This window comes from Miniopterus schreibersii (genome assembly GCF_964146895.1).
Source record: "Miniopterus schreibersii genome assembly, chromosome: 3".
Classification (NCBI taxonomy): Eukaryota; Metazoa; Chordata; class Mammalia; order Chiroptera; family Miniopteridae; genus Miniopterus; species Miniopterus schreibersii.
The window spans coordinates 4,991,567-5,007,392 of NC_138103.1; the positions used below are offsets into that span (position 1 = coordinate 4,991,567).

The window sequence follows — 15,826 nt, forward strand, 5'->3', positions numbered from 1 at the left end:
TTAGTTGAGTGAAATGAATCCCTGTCCCGCAACCCTGTTTTTTAAGCCACTTTGAATTGAGTGTCTACCACTAGTAACTGAAAAAGCCCTTTTACTCAGGATCTGCCACGAAATCGACAGAAAGAACAAGGGGGTCTGATGCCTAGAGAGGACAGAAATGAAGAGTGAAACAAAAAGCTCATCTAAACAAATATTTATTGACTAAAATGCCACAGCACATAAAGCACTGAAGTAGAAATCCCATAGGATTTTAAAATTTCTGTAGCCCTTCAGCATTTTCATAGAACTTTTTAAAGAAACGGCTTAACAGTCCTTTAAAACAATACAAAAGTATCAAGTGCAAAGAGTAAAAGCACTTAACAGTGCTCCAAAGTGGATGCTATTCCTTTAGACTTTTTAAAAAATGCTCTTGACTATAAAATTAAGTTTGGACTGTTTTCCAACTTTGAGAGTCCGTTATTGTCCAATGTTGATGTTCTTTCTGATAAAAAGCTAATAAAACAGAAGGGCTTGTTATGTTTTAGATATTTCCTACCCTCACTCTTGTTTCAAATGAATGGAGAAATAAACAGCATTCTCATTTCTTAAAAAAAGAAGAAAAAAAAAAAGAAAGAAAAACAATCCATGATTGCCTCAAATTGGGCCCTTGACAAGATCCTTGGGTCAAGTCGACCCTGGGGTCACGTGGCCAGGCTCGAGGCTGAGGACCCTGCCAAGGTCAAGTCTGCATCACTGGGGAGAAGGGGTGAGGGGCGGGTAGTTTGCAAGTGGCTGCTGCAGGATCCTACGAACAAGTGAAAATGCAGAGGACACATCCAAGTAGTGCCTGACTAGTCATAGCGCCCTCCGAGCCACAATCCCAAGGGGCAGGTATGGTCCAACAACCTTCCAGAGACGACTGGAAAAATGCTCCGTCCGTCAGGTCATTCTTGGTAGAGGCCCTCCACGCCTGCAGGCTTCATAGCCAGCGGGCAGTCGCCGCTGGAGTGCTGGGCCAGAGGCCTGTTTGATAACAAGAGGAAGTGGTTAGCTCCAGGGCCTCTTTAAAGAGCAGTGCTGAGAGTGCACACAGCTGACAGGTGACCTTCTCTGTTAGTTTATTTTTAGCTGCTTGTAGCTGTACAGATTGCGGGCTATACCAATTTTACAGGTGAGGAAACTGAGGGCATGGGAGGCTAAAGGGACTGAGATGGACGTAGGGGTGAGAGCCCCTTTCCCTTGTCTTATTTGGATATCGTGCCTTCCCCGATTGTTGTCCGTGTTCTCACAATCCAGGGAGAGAGGTAGAGCAAGGAGTAGCCCTATTTTACCAATAAAAAAACCTGAGCCCTGGCCAGGGAGCTCAGTCGGTTTGAGTGTCCTCCCGATACACCAAGGTTGTGGGTTCCATCTCCCATCAGGGCACATACAAGAATCAGCCAGTGAAGCACAAATAAGTGGAACAACAGATCGATGTTTCTCTGTGTGTTTTTCTCTCTCTCTCTCATCAATAAATTAAAAAATAAAGAAAGAAAAAGAAAACTGAGAACAGAGAAGTTAAACAGCTTGCTCAAGATCACACCGCTAAAAAATGGCAGAGCTGGGATTCAGACCCATATCTTCAGATTCCAACTAATTGACTATTTCTTGATGACTTCAACAACAGGGAGGTGGTGGGGGGAGAGAAACAGGTAAGTCTTTTTCAGTCCCTGTGACGGCAAGTTTCAGAGGGAAGTGGAGGGCAGGTGGTGCTGTTGATATTAACGTAACTGGATCTATGGATTATCTTAGAATTCCCAGGGGTCTTGCCAACACCGACACCCACTGTCGCACACCAGAGCTCGGCACCCAGAGCATCCATCTGACAAAACTCTAGCCAAGGAGGTTGGTTGGGGGAGGGTGGGGAGAGGTCCTGGGAAAAATTTCAATTCCTTGACAGACAGGGCCAGGCTCCTCGCTGAGTGCACACTCATTTTTATTCGCCTTGAATGCAGTGGGTGCAGCCAGAGCTGCAGCATCTCCCCTGTGGCTACGAGGTGCCAAACCAATTGGCTCCAGACAGCAACACAGGAAGGCAGTGTGTTGATGGCACCACATTTGTTATGCCATAAAAATAAACTCCTATTGGTTTAAGCTGGAATCTGCTTCGATTTTTCATTACTTGGCAGCCAAAGCATCCCTACCTGAGGCTAGACACGCTCTGGTTGCTTTGGGGGACTAAGTGTGACGTACGTGAGGTGATGTGGTGGCTCTACACAGACACAGGTTTCCCTGGCTCCCCACGATCCCCAGCTGCAGGCCCTGAGGTCTTGCTGATGCCCGGCCAAGCAGCATGGTCTCTCCTTCTCAAAGGCTAGTTTATCTACACAGATTGCTTAGTCAGTTTCCATAAGAACGCCCTATAGTTCTGCTTCCTTGTTTCTTTTTAAAAAAATTTTAGTTGTGTTATTTTCTGTTTTAGGGTCAAAATTCCATTTGCATCATGGAATGAAGTGGATAGTTCCTCTTTTTCCCCTATGCTTTGGACCATTTAACAAGAGAGTTATCTGTCTCTTGAGTTTTGAAGAATTCAGTAGTGCAAAGGTTTTCAGGTGAAAACTATCTTCATAATAACATATAACACACGACATGTCTTTTTCACTCTCATTCTGGAGTTTTCCACAGTATATTTGGAAGAGCAGCGTGACCCAATGAACCAATATTCTCCAATGACCAGTGCATGAAGTTACAAAATCCTGCATGGTTAAAAAAAGTCTACTGAAAGTACAAGATAGACCAGTGGATTTTAATATAACAAAGTACGGCAGGGCATCGAATCACGCCTTTTTGGTACAGCACTGACGAGATGCCAGGGGAGCGCAACGCGGTTACATAATCACCCGTGGAAACTGGTTTCGTTCACCCTTCTGCTCAGTCTCAGGACCTACCGATGACTTTAAATGAGGGGTCAATGCACAAAAAGTTCCCCTTTCAGTTTAACCGTTAAGAAGCTGCCATTTATTGAGTGTTGGTGCTGTCAAAGACCATCCCTAGCCGTCTGAAAAGCATCTCCTGTCTTTCCAGCCACACATTTGAGAGGCGGGGTCACCTCCGAACACTTCAGCCGGGTAACACCCACGGGATGAGCGCGGTGCCCGAGCGAGCGCCCGCCCGCGCCCAAGGCAGCCGGCCAAGGTCTCCGCAAAATGCGGAACGAGGCCGCTGGCTCCCTTCATTTTGTGTTGGAAACAGTCACTTTTCATAAAAACATGTTCTTGATCTCAACAGGTAATACTGTCCTTTTTAAATGCGTATTTTTTAGATTTGTTATGATTTCCATGTGGATATAATGAAACCACATAAACAAAAGCTCTCTGACTCATCTTTTTTTTTAAATCATCACCTGAGGATATTCTTTCCATTGCTTTGCAGAGAGAGTGGAAGGAGAAAGAGAGAGAGAGAGAGAGAGAGAGAGAGAGAGAGAGAAACATCGATGTGAGAGAGACACACTGATGGGCTGCCTCCCGCACTCGCCCGACAGGGGCCAGGGATGGAGCCTGGAACCGAGGTGGGTGCCCTTGGCCGGCATCAAAGCGGGACCCTTCAGTCCACAGGCCGGCGCTCTAACCACTGAGCCCAACCGGCCAGGGCGAGACTCATCATGTTTAAGGAGGTAAAATGGGACCTGGGAACAAGGCTGAGAACTGCCGCCATCAAGAAAACAATGGGTTGGAGCACCTTGTCTGGGAGCAAAAGGGGAGGAAAAGAAGACCAAGGACAAACCCTGACCGTCCTTTTCGATGTCTAAGTTTTGCTGCTGCCTCGGGTACAGCAGAGCCGGCTGCGGCAGGGAGGGCCCCGGACTCAGACGCATCAGCCTCGACGAGCCAAACAGACCAACATGGCCCCTCTTATCTCCTCTAAGACCACAGTGATCAAAACAATTTATGAGAAGCCAAGTGCTACTCCAGGGATATCACCTATGCTCAAGGGCTCTTCTTTTTCTTTTCTTCTTTTTTAATATCTTTATTGATTTCAGAGAGAAGGGAGAGAGAGAGATGGAAACATCAATGATGAGAGAGTCATTGATCGGCTGCCTCCTGCACGCCCCCAACTGGGGATCAAGGCACAACCTGGGCATGTGCCCTGACCGGGAATCGAACCCCGATCTCCTGGATCCTAGGTTGATGCTCACCCGCTGAGCCACGCCCGGCCGGGCAAGGGCTCTTCTGTAGAAAAACAAAATCCAGCCTCTCGGTTCTCTTAGAGCAGGGCTGGCACACCATGGCCCTCGGGCAAACTTAGTTTACTGCCTATTTGTGTAAATAAAGTTTTACTGGAACACAGTGACACTCATTTTCATCTGCCTAACGTCTGTGTTGCTTTCACACCACAGCATGAGAGTTGAGTGGTGGCAACAAAGACCACAAGGCCTGCAAAGTCTAAAAATTTACTGTCTGGCCCCTTATAGAAAGTGTTTGCCGACCCCCATGGTAAAGTCATTTTGTACCTTGGGTAAGAGGCTTTGGAGTTAACTGTGCTGGATTTGAGCCCCTCCCTGCCGCCCTGTGCTTTGGGACTTGGCCTGCTTCTCCCTGCTGCAGGACGGGGCCAGCGCCTGCCTCCCAGGGTGGTGGCGAGGAGTCTGCGACAGAGTCCCGGGCACGGAGCAAGCGCTCAGTGGGTACTAGCTCCCACCATTAATTCAGCAAGAGCTTAAATGGAGCACAAGGGTCACATTCCACTTGGAACCCAGATTCAAAAATCTACAAGGACAAAGGACAAAATCCAAGGATTGAAAAAAAAAATCACCTCTGAAAACCCCTTAGGATAATGGCCCATTAAGGACAGTCAGTCCACCACAGCACTAGGTGTCCCTCCAGCAGTTAAATACACAATAGGTCAGTGTTCCTCGGCCAAGGCCCCAGGGAGGCAGCTGGCACTCAGGAGTCATCCATAGAAACAAACTCCAAGACTCACGCTTGCTGTGCTGAGACACGAAACACCAGACGCACGCTCGCTGTGCTCAGACACGAGACACCAGACTCATGCTCGCTGTGCTCAGACACAAAGCCCCAGACTCACGCTCGCTGTGCTGAGACACGAAACACCAGACTCACGCTCGGTGTGCTGAGATACGAAGCACCAGACTCACGCTCGGTGTGCTGAGACGCGAAACACCAGACTCACGCTCGGTGTACAATTTTGCTTCTAGAAACTGACTGGGGTTAGGCAGTATTTGTAAAAACCCCACAAGTGGAAAAGATTCAATTATTACATTGGCAAATACTTACCTGGGAGAAAACCAGTTGATGAGGCTGGAAACCGCCACATAGGACATGACAATGGTCCCTGAGATGGCGAGCGATGCGAAGCCCAAGCCACAGAGGACACAGAGCAGTGAGAGGCCGCCCACAGAGATGACCAGTCCTAGAGGAGAGCTTGGTTAGCAACATTCATCAAAAGCAGCTGGGAGCTGCCAGACCTGGGACCACTGTGTTTAAAACAACAGTTAACTCAGATTTTCTTAAGTGAGAATATACGTTTTTCATAAAACGGGGTCTGTGGGGGAGAAAACAGGGACAGCTACCGTGGAGGGAGCATGGGCTTTCATAGCAGACATGCCTGAGTCTGATACTAGTTAAGTCTTTCATGGTGTGATTTTGGGCCGTGTGGAGCTTTCGTTTAACTCATCTGTTAAAGGGACAAAATAATAAATACCTCTAAGTGCTGACACGGAAATTAAATGACTTACCACGTGTGTGATGGACTGTGGTAGTTTTTGTCTGCCCAGCTTTCCCTGGCCTCCCTCATAACAAACTCCCTCTTTCCAATGTAGAACTAATAACATGGCAAATGATGTACAGCAAACATCCTTCCCCTTGCCTCGGGGGTGGACAGAGAGCCCAGGACTCCATTCCCATAGCCATGATGAGAGTTTTGGGAATGTACCCCAAAAAGGAAGGAAACCATAGGATATAAATAATGTGCTGCCTTTCCATAAAGACTTAAAAAATCCTAGCTCAATGTTTTCTGAAGTGTGGCCAATAACCACTGTCTGAGAATCAAACACATCAGGAGCCTAGTTAAAAATTCAGATTTATGGACTACACCCCAGACCTCATCTCCAGATGAGGCCTGGAAGCCAGCATTTTCAAAAAGCAAGACTTATGCACACTCAAGTTCGAGACCCACTGTTCTAAAGGCTTTGCACATGCTGTTCCTCCTGTCTAGAAAGCCCTTCCTTGCCCAAAGGAAACAAAGTTATCATGCATCTTAAAGTTCTGTCTTCTGTAAAGCTCTGCATAATACCACCAAAATGAAGGGGACCCCATCTTTCTCTCTAAACCCACTTTTGTTGCAGTACTTATTCATTCCCCCCCCCCCAGTCATTCATTTGCCCACCTGCCCATCAATATTTACTGAATGACCACTCTGCCAGAATGTATTTGGCTTATCGCCTACCATGCCCACCTTCTCCAAGTGTAAACTGCCTTGTCCAGTCCCCTGGGCAGGTAAACAACTCTGGGTGCGCTTAGCTCTGGGAAGCCACAGGACGGACCAGAGGCATCACCTGACCCAATGGCAACCATCTCTTTGGCCAATATGTTGTGGTTTGTGATCTGATTTGAAAAGGCAAACTGAGCCAAACAGATTTGATTTCTCGGTAATTTTAACTTAGCAACACAGGAAGAAGTTGAGAGTTGGTAATGGAACTTCAGGAGGAAAGGTAAAGGGGGAACCTGGTACCCAGCAAGGCACCTGGCAGGCAGCAGGTGCTCAATAACTCGCTGTGGCGTCAGTGGCCTCTCAGTTTAATGGTAATAGTCAGCATTCACGGAAATGCACCTCTGTGCCGTGGATTGTGCTAAATCGTTAATGAAACTGTCAGTTTCAATCCTTACAACAACCCTTTGAGACAGTATTATTATATCCCTGTCTTACAAATGAGGAATCTGAGGCTCACTGAGGGTGAGTAACTTGTCCAAAATTGCAGCAGCGGAGGTGAAATTTTAATGCAGACACAAGAGTCCATGTTTTAACTCATCTGACAAGCTGCCCTGGTCGATGTGATTTTGACAATAGGGACCTTTGACTAGAGTTTCAGGTGCCCAATAAGTACTGTTCTCCCAACTGAGTCATTTTCCAAGAGGGCAGATAACTAAGCAGCATACCTTCCAGCAACATGACTCCCACAAAAGCAGCCAGGGAGGTAAGCACCACAAGGAGCAGGAAGGAGCCAACAGGAACGGCCGACAGTGCCACGAACACCAGCAAGGCGAGGGCCACGAAAGGGTGGCCGTCCAGGCACTGGCCCGCCGGAGACTTCATAAAGGCAGCCACCTGCGGGCAGAAAGGAAGAGCCAGGACTGAATGCACGCGGATGCCCAGCTGCAGGCCGCACAGCCAGCAGTCAGAGCTGGAAGGCGCCTAAGTAAGAAGCAAACACAATAACAATCTTCCCAAGACATGAGTCATCACATCCGCAACTTCAGGCCACTGCAAACAAACAGCAGGTTTGAGGGCCCCACCCACTCAAGTCTTGGGGAAGGAGGAACGACCCAGCCACTGCTCTGCCACTTAGCACTCCACACCCGCCCTGGGCAGACGCCCTCAGCTGGAGCACGCACAGATGTGCTTCCATGCAGTTTGCCTCCTACTTCACAGCTGAGGTTTCACAGCGGAGGCCAGAGGCGCAGAGAGGTTAGGTCCTAGCCACCCGGGCATCACCTGCTTGTGAGAAATGCAGGATCTCGGGCCCTGCCCCCAGACCTGCTGAATTAGATTCTACTTTTTAACAAGATCCCCTGGTGATGTGTACACCCATTAAAGTTTCAGAAAGAGTGGATTAAATGAGTCACCTAGAGTCACGCAGCTTCCAAGGGGCAAAATCGAGGCATTCAAAGCTAAATCCTCTTACTCCAAATGTCAAATGCTTTCAACTGCCACCTGACAGGAAAAGTGCTTTTACATCGTCAACCTGGATACCACAGCTGGGCCATGGCTGACGGCTCCTGCAGGCTTCTGCTGCGTTAATAAGTGATCATCTTTCTTCACCAGGTTCAGGATGTTGTGGTCCAGCTCAGCGGAGGTCTGCTTTCATGCAGAGCTGGCCCTAGGTGACTCCGCAAGGATGGGTTTCCTCTCTCCTTGGGCCCCACGCCAGCTCTCTCCTCGGACCTGACATGCTAGCTCCCGCTCCCTTGAAAGGTTCCATCATTCCACAACTTTTCCCAGTAAAAACTGGTCCTTTCTGTGTCTCATTCCTTAGAGCCCTGCAGGCCAGCAGCTGAAATGAAGACATAATTCAAGCTACAATGATCACAGCACCATGACCCCGAAACACATGTGCCTTCTAGAAATAGTTGTCCACCCAAGTGATTCAAATGGTGGGAGCCTAGGACAGGCAGGAAGGCAGGAGGGTTTGGCAGCTCAAACCTGACAGTGACCCAAGTGCAGAGCTCACTCTCCTTAACTAGAAAAGGCGGCTCTGGAAGCCACGGCCACGGGGCTCGGAGCGTCAGCACTGCCTCCAGAGGAGACCTCTCACGGCAGGACAAACACGTTCTCCCAAACAGATGCAGAGGGCACAGTGCCCACTGGCTACTCTGCCTCCAGCTGCTGCTTTCGACAAAAACTCCCAAGAACTTGGCTATGCAGCTTCTCTAAGCAGAGGGAACAGTACCAAGAATCACCTCTGGCTTGACTACCAGCTTTGATAATCTAGTATCAGAACACAGCAAGATTCTCCCAATAGGGTGGCTGAAGGCAAAAGAGGCGAGACCACGAGAGGGCCGTAGGAGTGGGGCTGGCCCCTTGCGTTGTCTCAGGTCTTGACGGCTTTCAGGCTCCAGACCACATATATCCTTAGTAAGTCCCCTGGGCATCCTCTGACAGGCTGGTCTCTTCTGATTCTTATAAACAACAGCCCCAGTAGCCACAGTTATCACGGAGCAGGTGAGGGTGGAACACAGGATGCCAGTATGGTAGCTATTGGGCACTTGAAATGTGGTTTGTGTGACTGATGAACTGGATTTTTAATTGAATTTATATTTAAAAATTGAAATTTGATTCAGTCATTGGAAAGTTTTTAATTACATTTCAAATAAGTTGGGTATGTCTCAAATAGATTTTCAACTGAAAATTTTATGAAATCTGAATAGAGATCATGTATTTCCAACAAAAACTTAGCATCTGAATCGAGTGCTCTAAGTATATAAAAAAAAAGATGTAAAATATCTCATTAATGATTTTTTTAATATTGATTACATGTTGAAATTATGTTGTTTTGGATATACTGGGCTACATAAAATATATTATTAAAATTAACTTCACCTGTTTCTTTTTATGCTTTTTAATGTGACTACTAGAAACTTTAAAGTTATATACACAGCTCACTTCCATAGGAAAGTAAAAAAACAAAACAAAACCAAAATAGGAAAAAAAAAAAAATGGAAGCAAACTGCTGGCATTTGTGTAGGACTGTGACAGAGTGAAAAAAATAATTTAAGAAAGATGAGCCTGCAGTCATGTGCAAGAGGCCATTAGGAAGATTTGTGGGAAACCGGACAAGCCATGCTGATAGCCAAGGCTAGGCTGGTGGCACAGAGGCAAGGGGAGATGTGGTTGGAAAGCGGGATGACAGGAGAAACCTCGACGAAGCCTGGGTGCGGACCCAGGAGGAGGAAAGCAGGACTGCTACCTCCAGTCCTTAAGGAATCTACTTTTTCTCAGCCTCTTCTGAATCTGGGCCCTACAATTAATATTAATTCAATAAACATTTTTAAGAGAAACCACTCTACCTTAGGGCTCTCTGAGGAACATCAGGGCTAAGCCGACTGATGTGTCCCATCGCTCCGGGAGTCAGCTGACCGGGAAGTTATCTAGCCCAGATCTACTCCAATGGCCATGGCTGAGGGTCTGAGATGAAAAGGGAGGAATGCCAAGAAGCCAGAGTTCACGTGCTTGAACGCCGACCTCAGAAGGTGAATGTAAATATTAAGACACACCAAATACCTACCCAGTGTTTGGCCTATAGTAAGTGCTCAGTCAATTAGTATACAGTCATTCTCTATTAATTGTGGATTTGCAGAATCGCCTGCTCACTAAAACTGACACATACTTGTGGTGCTTTTGTGAACATGCACAAAGCCGCAAAAAATCTGAGTGACCTGACGCACACATTCCCAGCTGTAGTCAAGCCAGGTGACACTGCCATCTAGTTTCAACTCTCTGAACAACTGTCCTTTCCATGGTCCATTTAGTGCCACCTTTTTCCCCCAAATTTTTACGTGTGTTTTTGTTGGTGACTTCACTATTGACAGTGGCACCCATGTGTAAGAAGGCAGTGATGTGCCTTACAGAGAAAACAAAATCTGCTAGGTGGGTTTCACTCAGGCAAGAGTCAAGGTTTAGTTGGCTGTGAGGTCAGTGCTAGTGAGTTAACCATACATATTAAATAAGGTCTCTTTAAACAGAAATATTCATAAAACAGGTATGTATTTATCACTGATGAAAATGTTGTGACCAGAAGTTTTCCATTTCCTAATCCTGTATTTCCCCTAGGAGCAGCGGCTCAGTATTTGCTAATTCAGTGTTGGAGGTGACTTTATAGGATACAACTAACATAGAGAATCAAGCGTAGAAGGTAGATGAGCCTGAAGAACTTCCTTACTGAGCTAACTTTAGTAACAAGAGTCTCAGCCTGCTAACTAGAAAACTGCTGTCTAAATCCACAGAGTGCCAGAGGCATTGGGACAAGTCCAGAAAAGATCTCTATCGAGTGTATTACTCTAGATCGCAAAGTGGACCATAGTGGAGTGTGCTACCCACTACCAAAGGATCACAAAACAGTTCGCGTTGTTACCCAGACAGCTGCATTTTTATGGGTATATTGTGCAGAAAAAAGTATAGAAGGACATACAGCAAAATGTTAATAATACCGTATCTGAGAGCTGTTATTTTCTCTGACAAAATGCTGAAAGGCATATAAAAGAAAGCTATAAAGATAAATATGCAGGAAAGTGAAATACACTATCTCAAGTCCCATCACCATGGAATAGCTACTGAACCCCTGGAAAGTGGCTAGTTCAAAGTAAAATATGCTGTGTAAAATGCACACTGGATTTCGAAGACTTAGTATAAAAAAAAGTAAACCATCTCAATAACTTTTTACATTAATAATTTTTATGATTACATGTTGAAATGATAATACTTTGGGTATGTTAGATTAAATAAAATATATTATTGAAATTTATTTCATATGTTTCCTTTTACTTTTTAAATGTGGCCCTTTTTTTTATCCTGAGGATTTGTTTATTTATTTATTTATTTGAGAGAGACAGACAGACAGACAGACATTTACTGGTTGCCTCCCATATGCACCCAGACTTGGGATCAAACCCACAACCTAGGTATGTGCCCTGACCAGGCATCGAACCCACAGTCTTTCGGTGTATGGGATGACACTCCAACCCACTGAGCTCCCTGGCCAGGGCAGCCACTAGAAAACTTTAAATTACATGTGGCTCACATCATATTTCTATTGGACACTGGTAGAAAACTGAACTGATGGAAAACGGAACTCAAATCTTAATGTAGACTTTGGTGCCCTCATTTTCAGGGTAACAGATAAGCAAAAATTAATAACAAAATTAAAAAGACCATGGTATTTGTGACACAGCCTAAGAGTAGCCTCTCCACATCCAGCTAAAGAACTGCATTTGGCCCGGCCAGTGTGGCTCAGTGGATTGAGCGTTGTCCCATACACCAGGAGGTCACAGGTTCCGTTTCCAGTCAGGGCACATGCCTGGGTTTCAAGGGTGTGCAGGAGACAGTAGGGGGCATGCAGGAGGCAGCCAATCAATGATTCTCTCTCATCATTGATGTTCCTATCTCTCTCTCTCCCCCTTCATCTCTGAAATCAATAAAAACATATTTAAAAAAGAACAGCATTTGTCACAAGGGGTGGTCATGTGACTGAATTTCTTGTCTGTGAGATGAAATTGGATGTGTTGTATGTGCGGCTTCCAGGAAGTCTCCTGAAACTCAGGGTGGCTTGCAAGTCTCCCTTCCCCTCTCCTCCATCCTGTAGCCTGGAATACAGACATGACGGCCGATGCTAGCCAGCCTGGACAATGGGTTTGAAGGTCACAACTTAGACACGGCAGGGTGGTAAGCTAGAAAGACTCCTGACCCACCTCCACATTTTTCCTGCTTGAGGGATAGCTTTCTGTGGTGCTTAAGCTAATGTTACCTTGGGATTTTCTGTTACGCACACTGAGTGGGAACTGACCTTTGTGTTATTCTGGACAGATTCTATGAGCAAAGACAGCTTCCTCTGCAACTCCTGCAAGTCCTTCGAGGCACCCGGGGGCTCCTCTTTGGCCATGCTGCAACACACTGCAGCCTCTCAGGGATTAATTCTTCAACCAGTAAGCTCTCCGGTGTAGGGTGCAGACGAATCTCTCATGTTGCCCTGTCTCTTGTTGTCACTGGAGGAAAAAAAAGTTTCTTAAACCATTAGTGGTCTCACCCAACTGGCGCAGCAAGAGCTTCTACTATCTTCACGCACCGATGGTGGGCGTGCAGATGGAGGTAACCTGGCGATATCTATCAAAATTTCACATTGCACACACCTTGACCCAACACTTTATTTTCCAGAAGCATGAAGGAAATAAACAGGTTATCAAAATGCACCAAAAAGGTGCACAGTGCATCCCTGATTATAACATATAATAAGTAGCAAAACAATGGAAAAAGGCTAAGTGTAGGAAATTGGTTAAATAATGAATTCATACAATGGAGTGTTGTATATTAAAATAATAGAGGTATTTAGTGACATGGAAATATGTCCATAAATGAGAATAAATTGTAAGTACTTCATATGGTTACACAAATATTTTATGTACATGTCCCATAGTAAAAGGTCTAGAAGGACATCTAACAAAATGTTAATGGTATGTCTGAGAGCTTATGTTTATTTTTTGGCCTGACAAAATACTGAAAAGAATGTAGAAGCAAGAAAGCAGACTACACTATTTCAAGTCCCAATGCCTTTTTTTTTTTTTTTCCCCCAGAAAGCCTTTCTCAAACAACAGTAATGAGGGCCAATTTCTGTATTACCACCCACACCACTGGCTCCCACCTCACTGTGCCATAAGTCATTCTCTTTACTTGTGCCTAAGTCTCTGCCTCTTAACAAGGTGTCAGAGGGGTAGACCTGGCCACAGTTACACTCTGTGACTCGGAAGCCTGGCATTTCCAGCAGGGTCCCAATCTCCCATATTTCTTTTTATTGAGTGTGTGTGTGTAGGGGTATCTATTAATATTATAGGGTCTAGTAACAATTAAAGCACATTTTAAACATCTCAGCTAGAGACCCTCTGCCACAATCCCTTCTATGAAACAGGAACCCCCTGGATAGGGGACGACTAACCCCTCCTCGCCCCCTGTCTGAGACTGCAGCTGGCACGGATCTTGAGTTTGGGATGTTCCCAGCACTCATCCCCTCTAGTCTCATTTCTACCCGAGCAGCAGTAAGCCCAGCTCCCCTTGCTGGTCTCCTGGGGCCTGGGAAACTCAGGGCCACCAGGACCGGTTTGGGGAGCCCGACCGGCGGGCGTGGGCTGGGCCGCCCGGGGCCAGGGCAGCCCCCCCGCCCCCGCCCCCGTCCCCGCCCCCTCTGCAGGCTGCTGCGCAACCGTCCCCCGGGGGCGGGGCTGCGGGCGCCTCGGGCCGACCCACCCCCCTCCCGCCTCTCAGCCTCGGAGGGGCCGCGGCGGGCGCCCAGTTCCCTAGAATCCAAGGGGGGGCGCGGGCCGAGAGGACCGCGAGGCTGAGACGGGGAGTCCTGTGCCCCGTCAAGAATTTGGGAACTGCAGTGACGGGGAGGGGTCCTCGCGCGAGAAGAGGGACCCGGCGAGGAGGGCACCCGTTTTCATGAACCCCGAGAAGACGAGTGCAGGCTCCTCGCCCAGGTTTCCCGGGGCGGGGCGGGGCGGGGCTCGGGCGAGCTGGGTGGCAGCCGCCCCCCAGGGCAGCGGCGGGTGTGGGACCTGAGCGCGGAGGGTGCGCGCCGCGGCCGGTGCCGGGCCTCGGGGACGGCGCTCAACTTACTCCCCAACTGGGGGGTGCAGGCGGGGGGCCCCGACGGCCTCCTCGGGCCCCGCCCCACGCTCCGCCACCCGCCCTGCCCCGCAAGGGGGTCTGGCCAGCGGGGCACCCGGTACCCCGGCGCCCGAGCTGCGAGCTCTCACCTGCTCCCGGCCCCGGCGGCCGCGCTACCCGCGTCTGCAGCTGGAGCGGAGGAAGCGGGAGGAGCCGAGGGAGGAAGGGACGCGCCGCGCCCGCGAGGGGGGGCCCGCTGCCCGCCGGCCCCGCCCAGGCCCCGCCCAGGCCCCGCCCAGGCCCCGCCCCAGGCCCCGCCCCAGGCCCCAGGCCCCGCCCGGCCCCGCCCCAGGCCCCCGCCCCCGGCCCCGCCCAGGCCCCGCCCCAGGCCCCAGGCCCCGCCCCAGGCCCCCGGCCCCGCCCCGACTCCCCGCCCCGCGCCATGCGCGGGGTCCTGCGCCCCGCCCTGCGCCCCGCGCGTTCCGCCGAAGGCGCGCGGAGCGGCTGCTCAGGGCTTTTGGCAGCGCAGTAGCGCCCCCCAACCGCCAGCCTTTTGCAACCACCCGGACGAGCCCCGAGAGGCTCACAGGAGGGGGGGCTGGCTCACAGAGTTGCCCTTAATACACTCTCCTTTGGCGACGCGAGAGCGCTCGGGCCACCGCTGGGGCAGGTGGACACGCAGCTCTTCTGGAAGCGTCTCGAGCTCAGGGTGTGTGAGGTAGGATTTCAGCTGGAAGGCTTTTAACATTCTCAAATGCGAGCGTAATGAGCTAGTGAGAGTCTTAAAGGCAGAGTGGATGAGTATCTCCATTTTTCATAGATGAGAGTCTAAGCCAAGTACGTCCTGGGTCCCGGGCAGGGCCAGGACACGCGCCGCCGGGCCTCCCCAGCCCTCCCGCGGGGCTGCTCAGTGGCAGCGCCAGCGACTCCCTGCGCTGGGAAGTTCCGTGCTGAGGGGCCTGTCCCGCATTGCAGGAAGATGAGCAGCGTCCCTGGCCTCGACCCACTAGATGCCACTAGGACTCCCCTTCCCCCTAGCTGAGACAACCACGAATGTCCCCAGGCATTGCCAAATGTCCCCTGGGGGGCACGACCGTCCCTGGTTGAGAACCACTGCCATAGAGCACACTGGTAAAGACCATGGGCTGCGGGGGGCACTCCTGGGCTCTGCTCCCAGGGCTGACTCCCACTCTCTGACCTTGGGTGAGTGACCTCTCTGAGCCTCAGCTTTATCTGTAAAATGATAGACCTGAGAGCTGGCCTGCGAATGGTTGATTCTCAGGCACTTTCCATCCTGGGACCTATGTTGATTTACATCTCTTCTGTGGCCTGTGCCCATAGCACCCTGGAAAATAACTTTAGGCGAAGAGGAAGCAGCCACAGGGTTGCAGTGAGGACTGGCTGTAAAGAACTTAGCACCTAGCTGAAACATAGGCTCCAAAATATGTGATGGTATTACTTCTACCAACTCGTGTTTCTAGAAGTAATCAGGCTGGTGGATAGAAAAACAAGCTGGAATAATAATGATGATAATAAGCTAAGGGATCACACTCTAGCTCCACAACAGCCGAGAAAACGGGAGCTAATGGTGGCTGGAGAATGGTGGGTGTCCCACTCAGGAAAGGGTTTTTTACAACCATTATTCCCTGGTGGGTGTTGTGTCAGAAGGCTGAATTGGGGCTTTCATTGAGATTTTTGTTCAAGGATGCCATCTAGGGGTGCCTCTGTGAATTCCCTAATTCCTCCCACCTCTGCCAGT

The 15,826-nt window shown here is 49.1% G+C and overlaps 1 protein-coding gene across 1 annotated transcript; it reads right to left on the reverse strand.

Moving 5' to 3' along the window:
• Positions 1–178: 178 nt before the first annotated feature.
• LDAF1 (lipid droplet assembly factor 1) lies at positions 179–14,317 on the reverse strand. Its single transcript, XM_081131753.1, has 5 exons — positions 14,217–14,317; positions 12,254–12,452; positions 7,134–7,302; positions 5,253–5,388; positions 179–1,002 (listed from the first exon to the last, which is right to left on the reverse strand). Exons 2-5 carry the CDS (start codon positions 12,347–12,349, stop codon positions 924–926), a joined length of 480 nt encoding a protein of 159 aa, XP_080987879.1. The 5' UTR covers positions 12,350–12,452; positions 14,217–14,317; the 3' UTR covers positions 179–923.
• Between the last annotated feature and the right edge of the window lie 1,509 nt (positions 14,318–15,826).